The sequence below is a fragment of the Setaria viridis genome, chromosome 3 (assembly GCF_005286985.2).
Source record: "Setaria viridis chromosome 3, Setaria_viridis_v4.0, whole genome shotgun sequence".
NCBI classification, from domain to species: Eukaryota; Viridiplantae; Streptophyta; class Magnoliopsida; order Poales; family Poaceae; genus Setaria; species Setaria viridis.
This window is the reverse complement of record NC_048265.2, coordinates 4,235,339-4,254,218: the sequence shown is the minus strand read 5'-3', so window position 1 is coordinate 4,254,218 and position 18,880 is coordinate 4,235,339. Positions and strand designations below refer to the sequence as shown.

Here is an 18,880-nt window from a genome sequence, read left to right as displayed (position 1 = left end):
GGCCCAAATCACTGTCCCCATAAAAATCTGGAATCAAGGAATGCACTATACAGAATTACTGATTAGGGCTAACCATTTCTGTTAATGGCATTGTCTCTGTGGCAGTAATATGAGGCTCATTTGTGCTTGCCACATTACTCTGGTCAACCACATCTTTTGAATGAAACATTGTTGCCTCACCCAGGGTGGAGAAAGAAAAAATGAGCTGGATTGCAATGATGTTGTTGTACAGGATAGAAACTGAAGCTAAACATAAAGCATCGCATGAGATGAAAAATAACTCCTTTTGCATATATATCAAGTTACTGCCTGGCAAGGTGCAAATGGAAAGCAAAATTCATTCAGAGTGAAAACCGCAGGACATGAAGAATCCATCCATCCATCCATTCATCAAAATTCCAAATTCCTTGTGTGGCACAAATTACTCTTGGCCTTCCAATTTCTAATGGTAGTAAACTTCTACTCTCATCTTATGGCGTCGCGTTTCAATTTCCTTGAGATCACAAAGCTAAAGCTAAGCTCGACTGAAGAAAAACTGAAGCAAACAAAGTAGCCGGCTTGAGCAAGATGACAACTAACTGGGCTCGTAAAGAGGCGTCGATGGGCACGCGCATCGGCCAATCAGTCGTCGGATGCTGCCGAAGAGGAGGAGGTGGGGTCGGCGAGGTAGGCGAAGCGCGCGGCCGACGATGTGGAGAAGAGCTGGTACTTGCGGACGCAGGAGCGGACGCACTCCTCCTCCCGCTTGCCGAGCGCCCGGCGGTAGAAGGTGACGACGCAGTCGGAGAAGCAGCGCTGCGAGAGCCAGTTGTACAGCCGCATCCTGCGAGGCACCACACGGGGGGAGAGGGAGACGCGGCTCAGCGAGCGAGCAAGGGAAGGGCTCCTCGGAATAGATAGAGAGAGAAAGGACTAGTTACGCGTCTCGAGTCTGTAGTTTGTCGGTGATGGCGTCCATCCGCGCCTGGTCCTGCTCCTCGTCGCCGGCGGCCGTGGCGGCGGCGGAAGCTGCGGCGGCGTCCATGATTCAGTGTGTTTCTTGGAGGACGGGGCTGGAAGAGAAAGCAGGGTAAAGCAGGCCCAGAGAGAGCCTAGAAGAGCGGGGGCTCCTGCGCATGTACAAGAAATGTAAGCCCACGAAAGCCCAGCAAATCGCGCATCACCCAGCACAGCAACTACAGGTATGACTACCGAAAGTCCATTTGATAACGGTCCACTGAAAATTATTGGACCAATATTTATTCGAAAAAAGTTGCACCAACATTTTAAAAAAAGTTAATCTAACCTTCTTCTCCGACTCTGGCGACCGGCGAGCTCGCGCACGGGTCGGGGTGGCGGTGCCAGTCGGTTGTGGCGGCGCGGGGCAGCGTGACGGTGGTGGGGGCGGGAGGGGAGGGTGGCGTCAGGCGGCAGCACACGAGCGCGTGACGGCGAGCAGGGGTGGCCGCGACGACAGCGCAGTTGATGCAGATCTGATGGATCTCATTTCCTGCACGAATCTTAAATATTGGAAGGCTTAAAAATTTTTCTTGAAGATGGATAGGATTTCCGTAGAAGGGCACTACAGTCGAAGACGGGATGCAGCCCATGGGCCTTCTTTACTGCCGCAGGTGGTCTGGCCCGGTAGAAATCCTTGGGCCGGCCCGTTACGGAAAGGGCAGTGGTGCTTCTTTGCCTTAGTCTCTCAGCCCAAGTTCCTTGCTTGCAGTATCCATTTCTTTTTTCAAAAGAAAAAAGAAGGAATTCCTTGCTTGCAGCACCTGGCATTCCACACAAAAGTTCAGTGAGGTCATTCATTCTAGTAGGAGCTTCTTCTTTTTCTTGGCGCTGCGAGCGAGAGACAGGGAGAGATGGCCAAGATCACGGGAGCCGAATCATTCGAGGCTGAGGCCGTCTGGTTAGGGCTGCCGCGGCGGAGCACCATCACGGTGAGCATCGAGATGGACAGGCCCGTGCTGAACCCCAAGCTCCATGGCTTCCTGCTGTCGCACCGCGCCCTCCGCAGCTTCCTCAACGTCGGCGCCGCCGCCGCTTGCAAGGTCGCCGCCGAGGATGCTTTCGACTGCCTCACAACAGGTCTCTTTCTTGATCCATCATTTATAATCTGCGGCGCTCTGCTCATCAGCATCTCATTTCCTTACTTGATCAATTTTATCTTTCGCCAACAAACTTTCGTTTTTGTTTGCAGGGGGTGTTTCAAGGCACAAAGTTAAGCATTCAGTGAGTACCTTCATAGATTTCTTCACTATATTAGTAATAAAAAGTTGTAGTAAAACAAAAATCTGTGTTTAGAAGACCATGTCAATGTCTAAGAAAAACATCACTTGTTTGTTATTGGAGGGAGTATCCGAGTATATACATTTAACATCGAACTTGTTAATCCGAGTATACTTTAATCTTTGCTCGAATATCTATTATGTATGCAGGTGAAGAACATGTGCAAGGAGGGTTCGTACTGGGGTAATTCTGTTACTTGTTTTCCAAACTTGATTGTTTGCATCGGCATCAATCCATAATCTCCTTTAATTCGCCCTCTTCTGGTCGATCAGATGTTTCTCTCTTTCACAAATCAAATCTGCACGCAGGCGCTGCTGCTGGAGCTTTTGAGGCCATCGAGTATGGATTGGAGCTGATGCGCGGTCGCTCTGACTGGGTAACCACGAACACTGATCCAATGATTTGAGGGAGCCATGTTTTTCTGATGTCTGCAGAAATCTTCACCATTTACATTGTTATTTTTGGTACTCCATCGATCGATCGTGTAGAAGAACGCGATGATCGGAGGCGCGTTAGCTGGTGCTCTCATCTCCGCCGCCAACAGCAGCCACAGAGACACCAAGCAGGTGATCAAGCATTCCATCGCCGGTGGCGCCATTGGAACGGCTGTTGAGTTCATCAGCCACCGCAGGCACGTCGTTTTCGGTCCCATTAGACTCGAGGATACCGATGAAATTGAGCAGATTAAAATATGGGAGGTGCCCCAAGATGCCAATAAAAGTGGCGCCAAAATGGTAAAATCTTGGGAATTCAAAAACGCCACCGATTGGATCTGTGGGCTGTGGGCCAAGGACTGACGCCGCCTGCAAAATGTCCTTTTATCGGGCAAGCTAGCCCAGCCTGCTTTGGGAAATGGTTCTTTACATGCAAATCCACTCATTCGCGAACCATAGGTATTCTTTTGCCGGGGTACCTTTAAAATTTTAGTAACGTCATCCGTATTTTTTTACCATGGTACCCTTATACTACCTATACTACTTTTGTATACTACCCATATCATAGGTGAAGATTTCAATAGTACGCAATTAATCTAGACCGTCAAATATTTTTATACTAATCCTTTTTTCGAGAACACAAGCCGTAAAAAAGGCTTTTTTTCGAGAACACAAGCCGTAAAAAAGGCTTGTGAATAATAAGTCTCCCGTTTCCTCTAGAAAGGAAGTTAGGCAGTATAGTCCCTACTGAGGAAAAGTTGGGAAAGGAAGGCAAGTGTACTTGTACTTTTGTGCGAAATTTCACGCACTTGTTTTGAAAATGATGCAAATTCAATAGCGACCAACCATTAAGCTCTTAACAATTCAAAAAAATAAGTCAAAAGCTACAAGGTTCTATTCAACTCCTAGCTTTGGTAAGTCAAGGCCGTCTGGATAAGACCGGACCCAGCCGGCCTTAGAAAAAACTTTTACCTCAGGTGGCACTCGGAGATCCTATCCATCTTCCGAAAGGAAAAAACTTATCGACCTTCTAATATTTGAGATGAGTGCGGAAAATAACACGGCTGACCGATCCTCTTCTTCTTCCTCCCCATCCCTCAGCCTTAGGGCTCGCTCGCCTGCACCTGAAAGGCTGAAAACCTGCGTGCTTGTAATGTTGGATGATGCCTAAAAAATTGAAATGTTAGATGTAAACCACAATAAAGCCATTGGCCCGGCTCATTGTGACAGGGGGCCTAATACTTGTGCATGCTTTGCTTCCCTCCCTCAACTCCACTCCATCCCTGTGTTGATCGATGATAATTCGATTCGATACCAAATACTACCAAAGCAAAGGTTAAGTTCCTTGCTTCCTGCATCTGCGTTTCTCCAAAACTTAACTAAAAAACGAAAGAGTTCCTTGCTTCTGCATCCCTTCTAGTAGTATGTAACTTGTTGTATCCATCTTGGTACTTGCGCAGAGTCGCAGAGAGAGATTCAGGAAGAGATCGACGAAATGCCTGAGCTCGTAGAATTCTGGGTGGAGGTGGTGTGGCTGGGGTCGCGGTGGTGGCCAAACAATGGCATCGCGGCGGGCAGCCCCGTGCTGAACCGCGCCGTGCGCGCCTTCCGCAACGCCGCCGCCGTCGCCGCCTGCAAGGTCGCCGCCGAGGACGCGTTCCACTGCTTCGCCACCGGGGACGTTTCGAAGCACAAGCTTCAGCATTCGGTAAACACACATCATCAACATCATGCATGCTACTTGTTTGTTGCAACTTACATCAAAATGCAGTGGGATATCATATATAGCTTATTAAGTCTTTCTTCCTATCAATATGCATAGCTGAAGAAAATTTGCAAGGAGGGCGCATACTGGGGTAAGTAATCAGCTGACTGATAGATTGTTTCAGACTAGCTCAATGACAGAGTCCATATCCTTCATCTCCTAGCACTCTCTTGATCATCACTGTTTCTTCTTTCTCCAACAACAATTCCTTGAATTGTTTGTCAAGGTACTGCTGCTGGAGTTTATGGGGCCATGGAGTCTACGGTGGAGGAGATGCGTGGTCGCACTGACTGGGTAAATATGTTTTCAGGGAGCTTTGAATTGGTCGATCGGCATCGCAGCTGTCTGTACCGATCTTCAGTTTTTATGTTGCTGTTGTTTCTGGTCCTGCAGAAGAACGCGGTGATCGGAGGCGCCCTAGCTGGTGCGGTCATGTCTGCTGCCACCGGCGCCGGCAGGAACAGCCGCAGAGACAAGGTGGTCAAGGATGCCATCGCCGGAGCCGCCATCGCAGCCGCTGCTGAGTTCATCGGCCATCGCATTCGCGTCGATCTGGGTGTCGTCAAGTCTGGTGATGCCAGCAGCAACAAAACGAGCGAAGGTCGAAGTGGTGCCGAGTTATACGTATGGGAACGCCGCCGCCAAGACGTGGATCCATGGGTCATGGGCCGAGGTGTGGAGCTGCCTCTGCAATTCAGGACGGCGGATCCATCATCATAAATGGGCTGGGCTATCCTTTCACGCGCCACACGCCTGGCCCTGCCCGTTTAACAAAAGGAAATGTTTTAGCTCCAGGCTCGCTCTCGATCGATCGTGTATCTGTTTTCATTCAAGTTTTCATCAAAATTTGACGGCCCAAATAACAAATTTGGATGTAAACATCACATTGATGAATACTAAAGCCATGAATTCCTTGACAAACAATCCATGAGACACAGCTGCAGGGAAACACCAGCAACAACAACACGTTTACAATGTTTGAAGTAATTAATTATTAAAACAAAAATCACATATATTGATGCAGTGGCCACATATTGCCATATACTACAATTCCAAGCCAAAATAAACTTACCTTTTGATGCGTAAAAATTTCCAAGGTGCTGCAAAGAAAAAAACGATATGTTGGTCATTAGGTGTATCGACCCATCTAGCTTAGTGACCTCCAATTTCTTTAGGAGGAGATCACCCGAATAAGTCCTTAAGAGTAACCGAGCCGAGGAGAGGATGTAGCTAACATAATGGTAATCCAAACTCTCCATTTCTAACCAAAACCAAAGCTCCCGGCCAAAAGACATTACGTAGTCAAAAGCTTTTGATGTTTCAAGCTTTACACGTACACATACTGTGCAACTGCTTTATGAACGAACTGCACTTTTGCGTTTCTATGAATAAACTTTTGACTTTGAGGGACAACCAGGTCTCCCAATCATAGGGCCAGCGGTTTGCAAGCAAGCAGAGCCTGCTTGGTTGGGTGCCAAAGTTTGCCCAACCAAAATTTAGAACATGCCTAAAAATTTTAGCCATCACTTGGTTCATAAAAAAAAGGTGCACCAACATTTGTAGCTAAACTCATGGCAAGGCACTAGAAAATTCTTGAAGCTCACATGAAAGAAAATATTGGTTGCCATATTTTGGCACTAAACCAAGTGAATACAAAATTTTCTTGCCTTAATTTTGGTAGGTCTTGATTTTAACAAGCCCTAATTTTGGCTTGCCACGATATTGGCTTGGCAAAAGTTGATATCCAACCAGGCTCGCAATTTCTTGATTATCTTGCACGCGCTTTTGATCAAGCCGATCACTACGTAATATTGTATTCTTGTCGCATCCATCTTTCTCTGCAAAAGAATGATAATTGCATTGTTGACGGAGTATGATTCAGAAGGCCTTTCGAGAAAAAGTATGACTTAAAGGTAGTGGTCAAGAATGGAATAGCTAGCATTCTGAGTCCCACTAACTTGAATTTACACGGACGATCCTCCTTTCTTGGAGCTGCAAATGTGTAACACCCTCATTTTCAACTTTTGCAAATTAATAAAATTTGTTAGAATTTGCTAGAATTTATTTGCTTATTTAAGGATTTAAGGATTTTCTAAGATTTTATTTAATTTCCTAGGCATTCAAATATTTTTCTAAAATTGAATTAATGAATCATAGGAGTTTATTGCTGCATTCATGCTGGTGCATTGATTTTGATTGTTTGAATTCAAATTTGTATTTGAATTCATTTGTTTGAATCCCTTTTAAAACAATAGGAAAATCTTTCTTTTCGTTTTCTTTTCTCCTTCTCCTTTCGGCCCGCTCTTTCTTTCGGCTCAGTTTCGCAGCTGCGCAGCGACCCAGTAGCTGACCCATCCTCCGCACCAGCCCACTCCGCGGCAAACTCTCCACCTCACCCGATGACAGGTGGGGCTCGCTTGTCATTCGCCACCTCCGGCCACCCGCGCCCGACTCGAACTCAAGTCCGAGCCGGACCGTGCCGTCCCCGCGTCGTGGCGCACACGCCTAGGCCGCCTCCCCAGGCCTTTAAAACCTGCCGCTGCCCTTGAAGCCCCTCACCAAACCCTAGCGCCCTACCGCCTTGAGCTCCTGCGCCGCCGCCCGAGCTTGAGCCTTAGTCGCTAGCCGCCACCCTCGATCTCCTCCATCGCCGCCTTCCCGTCGATAAGATCATCGCCCGAAGCATCGCGAGGAGGTGAGGAAGCTTCCCGTGAAGATCCCGTGCACTCCTGTGCCTTCTTTTGCGCGCACGAGCTCACCGGAGTTACCGCCACCACGCCGAGTCGCCTCTTTGAGCCACGTGCCGCTGTTGCCACGATAAACCACCGCAAGGACACCATAGTCGCGTTCGTCATCTCCCTAGCTCGCTTCAGAGCCAAACCTCATCGCGAACGGTGGCCGGATGCTCGTTTTCGAGCGAATTCCAGCGAGATCGCCGCCCGTCGCCGCCGCTGTCTCCACCGCCCGCCCTTTTCTAGCCTGCTGATACTAAAGCCATAAATTCCTTGGCAAACAATCCATGAGACACAGCTGCAGGGAAACAACAACAACAAGAACACGTTTACAATGTTTGAAGGAATTAATTATTAAAACAAAAATCACATATATTGATGCAGTGGCCACATATTGCCATATACTACAATTCCAAGCCAAAATAAACTTAACCTTTTAATGCGTAAAAATTTCCAAGGTACGGTGCTGCAAAGAAAAAAACGATATGTTGGTCATTAGGAGTATCGACCCATCTAGCTTAATGACCTCCAATTTCTTTAGGAGGAGATCAACCGAATAAGTCCTTAAGAGTAACCGAGCCGAGGAGAGGATGTAGCTACCATAATGGTAATCCAAGCTCTCCATTTCTAACCAAAACCAAAGCTCCCGGCCAATAGACATTACGTAGTCAAAAGCTTTTGATGTTTCAAGCTTTACACGTACACATACTGTGTAACTGCTTTATGAACGCACTTTTGCGTTTCTATGAATAAACTTTTGACTTTGAGGGACAACCAGGTCTCCCAATCATAGGGCCAGCGGTTTGCAAGCAAGCAGAGTTGGTTGGGTGCCAAAGTTTGCCCAACCAAAATTAGAACATGCTTAAAAATTTTAGCTATCACTTGTGTCGTTGTCGAGATTAGCGGATCAAAAGTACGGCTAGTAAATTTCTTTTATGCGCGTAAGGTTTCGGATGGTAGCGTGAGAGGACACGGGGGTTAGACTGGTTCGGACAAGGAAAGCCCTACGTCCAGTATGAGGAGCTGCTCGTGTTACTCACGCGTGGTCTGTAGTAGGGGTTACAAACAGGCGAGAGAGGGAGCCGGTCCCAAGTCTCTTGGGTGTGCACTGATGCTCGTGAGATGAGTGTGTGGGTTCTGTTGGCTTGAGAGTCCTCCTGGTCTCGGGGCCCCTGGTTCTCCTTTTATAGTGCAAGGAGGGCTCAGGTGTGTGGAGAAGTAAAAGAGATAAGCTAAGTAAAAAATAAGGAAAATGACCAAGTCTCCGGGTCGCCGCCTTCTGCCCGGCCTTCGTCTCCTATCAGCACAGCCATCGGAGGAGGACGGCTGTCGCCGGATCCTGTCGACGATCCTCCGGACGACCGTTGCCGCCGAGCATAATGATGGTGTTCGGCCGTGGCAACCGTGCACGTTGGGGGAGACGGCTGACCTCTGTTGTCCTGCTTATGGCCCGTGGAACACGGACATCGCGTCCCTATCGCCGGATAGGCTGAGCGCGAGAACGGGCGGCGCTCCCTCCTGTGCCGGGCGACGCATGCAATGAGTGTCCTACGATGAATCAGGGAAGGCCGCGGCCGCTGTAGACTGTGTGGTCGTGGCTATAGCGTACTGCACGGGTACTTGTGGCGGGTCACGTCGAGGAGCGCGGGCGCCTTTCTGCGCGTTAGAGCCGCGGCGCATTTATGGCGAGATCGGTGGGGGCCCACGAGATCCGCGCTCTCGTCTGCCGGTCTGCGCCCGAGGCGGACCCTTGTCTTGGGGGCCCGGATGGGTCCGACCCCCTACGCCCGGGGTTGGGCGAGGTGGAGCCTTATGGCGAGGGGTCGGGCGCATCCGACCCTGGGATCGTGGGTCGGGCGAGGTGGAGTTTCGCCAGCGAGGGGTCGGGCGTGTCCGACCCCGGGGCCCTGGGTCGGGCGAGGCGAAGTGGGATGCTCCTTGCCTATGCTGGGTCGGCGGAGATCGCTATTTCCGCAGGTTGGCCTGGACCTTTATGATTGTTGTTTTAAGGGGTATAAGGAGGTCGTTAATATTTCCCCAACTTGGTTCACTAAAAAAGGGGCACTAAAAAAGGGTGCACCAACATTTGTAGCTAATATCATGGCAAGGCACTAGAAAATTCTTGAAGCTCACACGAAAGAAAATATTGGTTGCCATATTTTGTCACTAAACCAAGTGAATACAAACTTTTCTTGCCTTAATTTTGGTAGGTCTTGATTTTAACAAGCCCTAATTTTGGCTTGCCACGATATTGGCTTGGCAAAAGTTGATATCCAACCAGGCTCGCAATTTCTTGATTATCTTGCACGCGCTTTTGATCAAGCCGATCACTACGTAATATTGTATTCTTGTCGCATCCATCTTTCTCTGCAAAAGAATGATAATTGCATTGTTGACGGAGTATGATTCAGAAGGCCTTTCGAGAAAAAGTATGACTTAAAGGTAGTGGTCAAGAATGGAATAGCTAGCATTCTGAGTCCCACTAACTTGAATTTACACGGACGACCCTCCTTTCATGGAGCTGCAAATGTGTAACACCCTCATTTTTTACTTTTGCAAATTAATAAAATTTGTTAGAATTTGCTAGAATTTATTTGCTTGTTTAAGGATTTAAGGATTTTCTAAAATTTTATTTAATTTCCTAGGCATTCAAATATTTTTCTAAATTGAATTAATGAATCATAGGAGTTTATTGCTGCATTCATGCTGGTGCATTGATTTTGGTTGTTTGAATTCAAATTTATATTTGAATTCATTTGTTTGAATCCCTTTTAAAATAATAGGAAAATTTTTCTTTTTCTTTTTCTTTTCTCCTTCTCCTTTCGGCCCGCTCTTTCTTTCTTTCAGCTCAGTTTCGCAGCTACGCAGCAGCCCAGCAGCCGACCCATCCTCCGCACCAGCCCACTCCGCGGCAAACTCTCCACCTCACCCGATGACAGGTGGAGCTCGCTTGTCATTCGCCACCTCCGACCACCCACGCCCGACTTGAACTCAAGTCCGAGCCGGACCGCGCCGCCTCCGCGTCGTGGCGCGCACGCCTAGGCCACCTCCCCAGGCCTTTAAAACCTGCCGCTGCCCTTGAAGCCCCTCAGCAAACATCGTTATCGTCGAGGTTAAACATCTCCATCAGAGCAGGGGGTCACCTCAGTGGACCGGTGGTCAGCGGACCAGTCAACTCCTGGACGAATATTTGGACCGACTGAATTAAAGTTGACACCGACGCATCGAAAGAAATGTCGAATTGAATAGCTCACTCCCATACCATAAATACCATAAATTGCCAGTTACTCATCCCAGCACTGCAAACTGAACCAGAACAACACAATGGCTGCTACGCCAGAGTCCTTTCACGGAGCTGCAGTCATGTGCCTCCTACTCTTCCTACTTGCACCAACCGTCGCCGTTTCGTCTGTGTCCAGTGCCGAGATGTTCAACGGCAGCTGCATCGCGGCTGAGAGGGATGCGCTGCTCTCCTTCAAAGCCGGCATCACCAGCGACCCCACCAGACGGCTGCGATCGTGGCGAGGCCAAGACTGCTGCCGGTGGTACGGCGTGACGTGCAGCGCCAGGACAGGCCACGTCGTGAAGCTCGACCTCCGCAACGATTTCTTCCTGTATGATTTATTCGCTGTGCCACAAGTTCATTGGCTGCGCGGGCAGATAAGCTCATCTCTTCTTGCCCTACGCCATCTTAATCATCTAGATCTTAGCGGAAATGTTCTTGCGGGCAATACACCTATACCGGAATTCATATGTTCTCTGAAGAGCTTGACATATCTCGATCTCTCTAACATGAATTTCAGTGGTCGAGTACCTCCTCATCTAGGCAACCTCACCAAACTGGTATATCTCGGCATTCGCAATGATTTCGTAACATATGCATATGAATATGCACAAACATATTCATCAGATGTTTCATGGTTAGCAAGCCTTCGCTCACTGGAGTATCTTGACATGAGCGATGTAGACCTTAGCGCAGCGGTTGACTGGGTTCATTCGATGAACACCCTCCCAAATTTGAGAGTGCTGTCTCTCCAAAATTGTCTACTAAATAGTTCCGTTCCATCACTTCCACACTACAACCTTACGGTTCTCGAGGAACTTGACCTAAGCCTCAACTCTTTTAACAGTCCCGCTGCGCCCAATTGGTACTGGGATGTAACTAGCCTCAAGAGTCTAGACCTATATTTATGTGAATTCACAGGCCCCTTTCCTGATGAGTTGGGAAACTTGACCATGTTAGAGGTCCTTAACATGAGAGGCAATAACATGGAGGGGATGATACCATCAACACTGAAAAGATTGTGCAGTTTACAGATGATAAACCTCAGCACGAATAACATTGGTGGGGATATAACAGACCTAATAGAGAGGCTACCAAAATGTTCCTGGAATAGTTTGCAGGAGCTAGATTTGTCGAAGGCCAACATCACTGGCACGACAATAAAATCGCTGCTAAACCTCACTACTTTAAACGCGCTTGACATCAGCAGGAACCACTTGAGCGGTTCTGTGCCTGTGGAGATTGGAACATTAAGAAATTTAACTGTGTTGTACATTGACCATAACAGCTTCAGTGGTGTGATATCAGAAGATCACTTCTCTGGTTTGACCAATTTAAACGAAATCGACTTGTCTCAAAATGATCTTCAAGTCATGGTGGACTCGGATTGGGAACCTCCGTTCAACTTGCAGTTTGCACGTTTTTCATCCTGTTATTTGGGTCCCCAGATTCCTAATTGGTTTCGATGGCAATCGAACATTTCAATCCTTGTTATTTCAGATTCAGGTCTCACTGGTAGGATTCCAGATTGGTTTTGGACTACATTTTCTAATTCCATACGTTTAGACCTCTCTTATAACCAAATTAGTGGTGAGTTACCACTTAACTTGGAGTTCTTATTGTCATTAGAACAGCTTCGTCTTCAGTCGAATCATTTAACTGGTTCAGTACCACAGTTACCAAGAAGCCTTAAGATATTGGACATCTCGAAAAATTCTTTAAATGGACGCCTGCCATCAAAGTTTGGAGCTCCATATTTGCGGGCTGCACTTCTCTTTTCCAATTCTATAACCGGGACCATTCCAGAGTCAATTTGTCGATGGCCTCAACTGAAGGTCTTAGATCTTTCAAACAATCTGCTTACAATGGGACTACCTGATTGTACCAGCAACGAGCTGAAACAATGGAACCTGCCATCTAGCGACAACTCAAGGGTCAATTCTACAAACTCTTATAGTTTAGAAATCCATACCATCCTTCTAAAAAACAACAGCCTTTCAGGTGGGTTTCCTTCATTCTTGAAACAATGCCACAATCTTAGGTTCCTCGATCTGACTCAAAACAGATTCACTGGAAAGCTACCTACATGGATAAGTGAGGACATGCCTAAATTGGTAATGTTAAGGTTAAGATCTAACAACTTTTCTGGTCATATTCCAATTGAAACCATGAGGCTTTTTTCTCTTCGTATTCTTGATCTAGCAAATAACACCTTTTCTGGAGTTATACCACAATCTATTGTGAACTTGAAAGCTCTGACTACCACTGATGTGGCTCCAGATCCAATAGAGAATCCTTTCCGAGGAGATTATTGGTATGGGTATGTGTCATTTGATGAGGGTCTGTATAATGATAGCTTGTCATTGGTAATTAAAGGGCAGGTTCTTGACTACAGGGAGAATGTTGTATATTTTATGAGCATCGATCTTTCTTGCAACAGATTAACTGGGAAAATCCCAGAAGAAATAGGTTCACTTCTTGGACTGATAAATTTGAACTTATCATCAAACTTATTGAGTGGAAATATCTCATATAAGCTTGACAATCTGCAATCATTGGAGTCTCTTGACTTGTCCAACAACCAACTTTCTGGTGAAATTCCTTGGAGCTTGTCGAATTTGACTTCGCTAAGTTATCTGAATTTGTCCTACAATAACCTGTCAGGTAGAATACCCTCAGGACATCAACTAGACACTCTCAAGGCAGACGATCCTGCTTCAATGTACATTGGCAATCCTGATCTTTGCGGGCATCCACTTCCAGTGGCATGCCCTGGAGATCAGCCAACACAAGATGGTCCCGTCATGTGGTATGAAGATGACAATACTCAAATGGATTTTCATCTTGGTTTAATCGTGGGATTCTTGCTAGGCCTTTGGATAATATTTTGTGGCCTTTTGTTCAAGAAGACTTGGAGATATGCCTATTTCAGCCTGTTCGACAAACTATACGACAAGGTGCACGTCTTCTCTGTACTCACTTGGCAACAATGGTTCAGAAAACCTGATACAAACTAAGCAAGCACTATATAAATGCATATGTATGACTTGCCGATTGGACTGGTACCTTCGACTGTGGAGCTTTGGGTTTTTTTATGTAATGGATGGTTCACATCGTCCACAACCATGTTAAAGTACTTTCTCAAGGTATAAAATTATATATAAATGCGTGATATATTGTTGTGCTATACTGTAAGAGACTGTTAAGTGTAATTTGTAAGACAGCCTCCACTATTTGCTGTGTGATCTGCTTGTCGTTTGGAATGCCAACAATGTATTGAGACCAAATACCCTCTTTTATCCAATATACATTTACGGTTTATTTCACCTTTAATTTGATCTTCTGAAGATGTTGGCACCGATATCAACAAATGTGAGTCCATTCATGATTTTCTTATACTTCTGAGCATTGCTCTGTTTCGTGGACGAGCCTACCGAGAGGAGGGTCCAGAATGTGCCCGTTTCCAATGCATGCCATGTGTGTTCTTGGTTGAGCTTACTTCTCGCGTCATTTTCAGTTAACAGGGGGAAAAAAGAGGTATTTTTGACAGAGGAAGCTGTTTTTACATGCTTTCCAGGCATGCGGTAGCGAGAGTACGAGCTGTAGAGGAGTTTAGCCTCACTCACGAGCTCGTGACATGATGACATGGCGTTACACGAGAGCAAACACACAGTCTGTACTCCGCAGTTTGCACGGAACGGGCACATTCTGGACCGTCCATGCTTGCACGGAGCCACGGACCACACGGGGCGAGGAGGAAGAAGGGGACGGCCGGGCGGGCTCGTCTTGTCCGCGAGCCCTGATCGATCAGATAGGTGCAGGGGCACTGGCTGGCACGCGGGCCAGCCCAGCCACGCCACGCCAAGGAAAAGGAGAGAGGAGGACCATCCATCCATGGTGGCGCGCGCGCCTCACGCGGCGCGAGTAGACGGATGTGCTGTGGCCTGTTGGAGCAGCAACAAAACAAGGGGAGAAGCCCTGTCCGTGGGGATCATCACCATCGGTTTCGTGGCTTGGCAGCCACCGCCACCGCCCTCTTCCCCATTCTTTATCTTCTCCGAGGCGAGAGAGAGAGAGAGAGAGAGAGAGAGAGAGAGAGAGAGAGAGAGAATCTAGTGTCCATCTCACATCGCCACACGCAGCGCCTGGGAGCTGCCAGGGAAGGAAGAGAAGAGAGAGACAGGAGGCAGGATGCCCCACGGCCGCTTCTCGGGGTCGCTCAGCTCGCCCAAGATCGACGTCGTCATCGACATGGGCAACCCGTTCCTCAACCGCACCGTCGACGGCTTCCTCAAGATCGGCGCGGTCCGTTCCCCTTCTTCCCTCACCTGAGTCCCCTCCCCTTCCTCACTCCCTCCCCTGTTTTCCTGCCTGCACATCAGGAGTTTACAATGTGCCTCACATCTATCTATTCTATTCTAATCGATCCCTGCTGTTGTGTTGAATGCTTGATCAGGTCGGCGCTTGCAAGGTGGCCGCCGAGGAGACCTTCGAGTGCCTCCACAGAGGTTCTCTTCTGCCCCTGCTTTCTACCCCTTTTCTTATTCATTGCTCTTCTTCGAGTTCAGTCATACTGTATTCACCTTGTTCTGCTTATTTTTGTTTTTAGCTTTTTCTCTTTACAAAAAAGGATTATGTGGTTGATAACACTAGTAGTCTCAGTTCCATAGCCCAGGACCTTTTTAGATGCAAAAGTTCTCATTTTGCGGCATGTACGTCAGAGATTGAAAATATGTTGCCACAAAACATCTGCATACTCTGCAACCGCAATTAACTGCAAGGACCAGAACAGTGGAGCAGATACAACATTACAACCCCATACTGTATTTTGCATAACCTGCATTTGCCATTCAGTATTACACTGAATTTTCTGCACATTTGTGTAGCCTGCATTTGACATTCAGTCTCGATTAGATGACTGAAATGGAAAGAATTTTGATGGTCTTACTGACGGTTCGCTTAGTTCTGAACATTGGACCTGACCAGTGCAAAATCGTGTTACCTCGACAGATCTTAATTGATGCACTCACACTAGCTATGTGCCAGCTTGTACACTTCTTCTCTTATTTCTTGTTTTCTCTTCCTTATTTTGTATTTTGTAATCTGCTAGAGTATTTTAACTCACTTCCTTTTAATTAAGCACTGCTAGCAGGCCCCCTACTATTGTTGTGCCAATTCTGTTGTTCTGCACCTTTAAATTTGTCCAATGGCATTTCAGAGTAATTTTATTATGTATTCATGTTTTTTGTGCTCAAAAGATTATGGGACGCTTGCATTGTTTGTTGCTATATTTCACTGCCTAACAGGAGAAGAAGTTGGTACTGTGCGCCCTTGCACACATTATGACAAAATTTACTTGTTTCTTTGCAGGGGATGTTTCAAAGCACAAGCTTGAGCATGCGGTAAGTATTTTCGCGATGTTTGTCTACCTGTTTTTCAACTATTCTAGCTCCATTCCCTTTTTCACTTAGAGAACATATTGTGGTTCAATTTTCCTAGACCTTGCCAGTTAGATAATTCTATGTTTCAACTTCCTAAATGTTTTTAATAAGGATGCTCTTACGTTATCACCCATGGATCATGATTTACTGAGATTCCAAAAAGAAATGTTATGAATACTGAATCTCTAGCTAAAGTCTCAATCCAGTACATTTTCACCTGAGAAGTTAGATGTGCAGCTCCTCAAGATAGAAATGAGAACCAAAACCCTGCTCCTCTTTTGCATATTGCTACATTGTTGTGTATCTGTGGGTTTATTTCTTCACAAAGTTCCTGTTCGCATTGCACTAATATGCTTTTCTAAATATCTATGCAGCTGAAGAAAATGTGCAAGGAGGGTGCATACTGGGGTAACTAATTGACCAATTTGTACAGTTTATTGTTTCAAACACAAATAAATGCGATGGTTTCTTTCCCTTTTTTTACGCTCTGACTGATTTAGGTGTTTGTTTCTCTAATATGCAGGTACTGTTGCTGGAGTTTATGTGGGTATGGTGTATGGAGTGGAAAGGGTCCGTGGTCGCAGTGACTGGGTAAGAAATTATTGAATATGAATCTTTCAGTTTTATTGTGGTTAATTGAACAGTCTAAGAAATGTTATGTGCCTTCCTGTTGGGGAAAAAGTTAAGTGCCCACTTGAAATGTAGACCTCATTACAGTTTGGCTAAGATTTTTCCGTAAATAGTACAAGTGAAAATTGTGGCTCTATACGGCACTGGTACCTCATACATCAAGATTCTTGCAACATCTGTTCCCCATCTCTCTGTCCAAAAATCAGATAATCGTCATGTTAATTTAATTTGTTAGAAATCAGTAAATCTAGAACAAGATAGGTCCTTTTCTGGACAGTTTGGAACCATTAAGCACAGTATGACAACAACGTAGAGACTCCTCTCAGAAAAGAATGTTAGAATCTGTAACCAGTTCATTCCATTAGTCATCTTTTGGTGTTGATTAACCCTCTTGCGTTCCGGTTCCCCTGCAGAAGAATGCGATGATCGGAGGCGCCTTGTCTGGTGCCCTGATCTCTGGTGCCACCAACAACCACAAAGACAAGATCATCAAGGACGCCATCACTGCTGGCGCGGTTGCAACAGCCGTTGAGTTCATCAACTGCCTTACCTAGTCATGCAGCTGCGTTTGCAGTGCTATTGTAGTACATTAAGAATAAGGACTTCTTCAGTGAAGCCATGTTCAGTTCAATAAACCTCCATCTTCAGTATTCGTTTCTGTTTGGCACTTCTGCTCCGTGTGAATTCGCTGAGCAACCGTTTTTTTGTTACCCTTGCGGTTTTGCAGTTGTCACTGATTCTGTGGCGATTTGTTTGAGTGAATGACACTTCCTGTGGGTCATTATCTCTAGTGTCCACTTCGCAGTTGCAGACATGGATTCGCACTTCCGCAGGTAGTTGCCTCTATCGTCAGCCTCTTCAAGATACGACAGAGTGACAGACGTCAGACGCGACGCGAGGGAGGCGGTGGCGCGAGGCAACGTACGGCGCTGAGGAGCAACCGCGAAGCGCGGCGTAGCTACTGATGCATCACAGGCGAGAAAGTTTGTCTCCGGCGGCAGGCGGTGGCGGACAGGATGGGAGAGCGTCCGTAGCGCGAAGCCTCCCGTCGGCCGTCGCTGGCGTGTCCTCCGCCGAAGCCGGTGAAGAGCTGGAGGAGCTTGAGGTGGTCTCCTTCCGGACGGGAGCCCCACGGGGTCGCCATCAACGCCGGCCGCGGACCGCCCGGCGCCGGCGGCGGGAGGGAGGGAGAGGAAGCGGTTTTTCAATTTAGCCCCCGATTTGGATCGATCCAATATTTTTACAGATAACCTGATTTGGATCGTGATTAATAGTCGCAATCCGAATATTTGCAATAAACCTCCTGCTTTGGATTGCGATTAATAGTCGTGATCCAAATATTTTCATAAACCCCTCTAGTTTGGATGATTATTTTTCAACTTCGTCCCTCGTTTGCGCCTGCTATCCTCGACTCGGTCGATCTTCCATGGTGATGGGCTCTCGCACCCGCCGGCCGAGTCTTTTGTTTTTTAGCCTTTTTTTGAAAGATTCTCACAAATACGCTTCTGACGAAACCATTTCAAAATCTGGACCCTTAGCTTGGCGCCATCCACGATAGCGTCAAGCTTACATATCTCAGCGCTAGCCTTCCTGACACCAAGGTCCATGCCTAGCTGCTGACGTGGATGCCGAAGTGGCGGGGGCTTGGCGTCAGCCATCGTGGCGCCAAGCTTGGCGTCGTGGATCTTGACCCTAAGCTTGGCGCCGTAGATCTCGACGTCGAGCAATTACCCAATACCTCTCAGTGTTTCGATTGAAATAAGTATAATTATTTTGAGGAGCATACAACAAATCACACTGCAGTTCGGTTGGCTAGGACATGGGCCTCCTATCTCAAAGACTTGGGTTTGATAAGAAGCCCATGTCCTAGCCAACTAAACCACAATGTGGTTTGTTGCATGCTCCTCGGAATAATTATACTTATTTCATTCAAAACGTCAAGAGCTATAACTGCTCGGCGCCAAGATCTACGGCGCCAAGCTTGGCGCCACAATGGTTGGCGCCAAGCCCCCGCTACGTCGGCATCCGCGTCAGCAGCTGCGTATGGATCTTGGCACCAGGAAGGCTGGCGCCGAGATGTGTAAGTTTGGTAACGGTCCAGATTTTGAAATATGTATTCGTGAGAATCTTTCATAAATGAAAAAGACCAAAAACAAAAAAAAAGTCCCCGCCGGCGGCATGTGGATTCGGCGGAGATCCGCCCCTTTACGTTCTCGTGCTCCTTAGCGGCTCGGTCAGATCCTCCATACTCGACGCTGCCTCCCCATTCCCCGACCCTACCCCAAGTCGTCGAGGGTCTCCGACTCCGCCGACCACCG

At 47.1% G+C, this 18,880-nt stretch overlaps 5 protein-coding genes across 5 annotated transcripts; 4 read left to right on the top strand and 1 right to left on the bottom strand.

Annotated features, from left to right (window-relative positions):
• Positions 1-363: 363 nt before the first annotated feature.
• Positions 364-1,091, bottom strand: LOC117846818 (mitochondrial import inner membrane translocase subunit Tim9). The gene is made up of 2 exons (XM_034727911.2): positions 921-1,091; positions 364-823 (listed from the first exon to the last, which is right to left on the bottom strand). Exons 1-2 carry the CDS (start codon positions 1,022-1,024, stop codon positions 622-624), a joined length of 306 nt encoding a protein of 101 aa, XP_034583802.1. The 5' UTR covers positions 1,025-1,091; the 3' UTR covers positions 364-621.
• Positions 1,092-1,793: 702 nt separating this feature from the next.
• Positions 1,794-3,226, top strand: LOC117847826 (outer envelope pore protein 16, chloroplastic). Its single transcript, XM_034729110.2, has 5 exons — positions 1,794-2,076; positions 2,189-2,220; positions 2,427-2,460; positions 2,586-2,653; positions 2,766-3,226. The coding sequence occupies exons 1-5, from the start codon at positions 1,851-1,853 to the stop codon at positions 3,072-3,074; spliced, it is 669 nt and encodes a 222-aa protein (XP_034585001.1). The 5' UTR covers positions 1,794-1,850; the 3' UTR covers positions 3,075-3,226.
• A 148-nt stretch (positions 3,227-3,374) lies between these two features.
• LOC117847825 (outer envelope pore protein 16, chloroplastic) lies at positions 3,375-5,400 on the top strand. The gene is made up of 4 exons (XM_072292275.1): positions 3,375-4,419; positions 4,534-4,567; positions 4,703-4,770; positions 4,870-5,400. The coding sequence occupies exons 1-4, from the start codon at positions 4,207-4,209 to the stop codon at positions 5,194-5,196; spliced, it is 642 nt and encodes a 213-aa protein (XP_072148376.1). The 5' UTR covers positions 3,375-4,206; the 3' UTR covers positions 5,197-5,400.
• Positions 5,401-10,390: 4,990 nt separating this feature from the next.
• LOC117847990 (receptor-like protein EIX2) lies at positions 10,391-13,812 on the top strand. Its single transcript, XM_034729298.2, has one exon. It carries the CDS (start codon positions 10,533-10,535, stop codon positions 13,506-13,508), a length of 2,976 nt encoding a protein of 991 aa, XP_034585189.1. The 5' UTR covers positions 10,391-10,532; the 3' UTR covers positions 13,509-13,812.
• A 587-nt stretch (positions 13,813-14,399) lies between these two features.
• On the top strand, positions 14,400-17,212 carry LOC117850958 (outer envelope pore protein 16, chloroplastic). Its single transcript, XM_034732847.2, has 6 exons — positions 14,400-14,796; positions 14,948-14,999; positions 15,862-15,893; positions 16,307-16,340; positions 16,456-16,523; positions 16,976-17,212. Exons 1-6 carry the CDS (start codon positions 14,683-14,685, stop codon positions 17,114-17,116), a joined length of 441 nt encoding a protein of 146 aa, XP_034588738.1. The 5' UTR covers positions 14,400-14,682; the 3' UTR covers positions 17,117-17,212.
• The last annotated feature ends 1,668 nt before the right edge of the window (positions 17,213-18,880 follow it).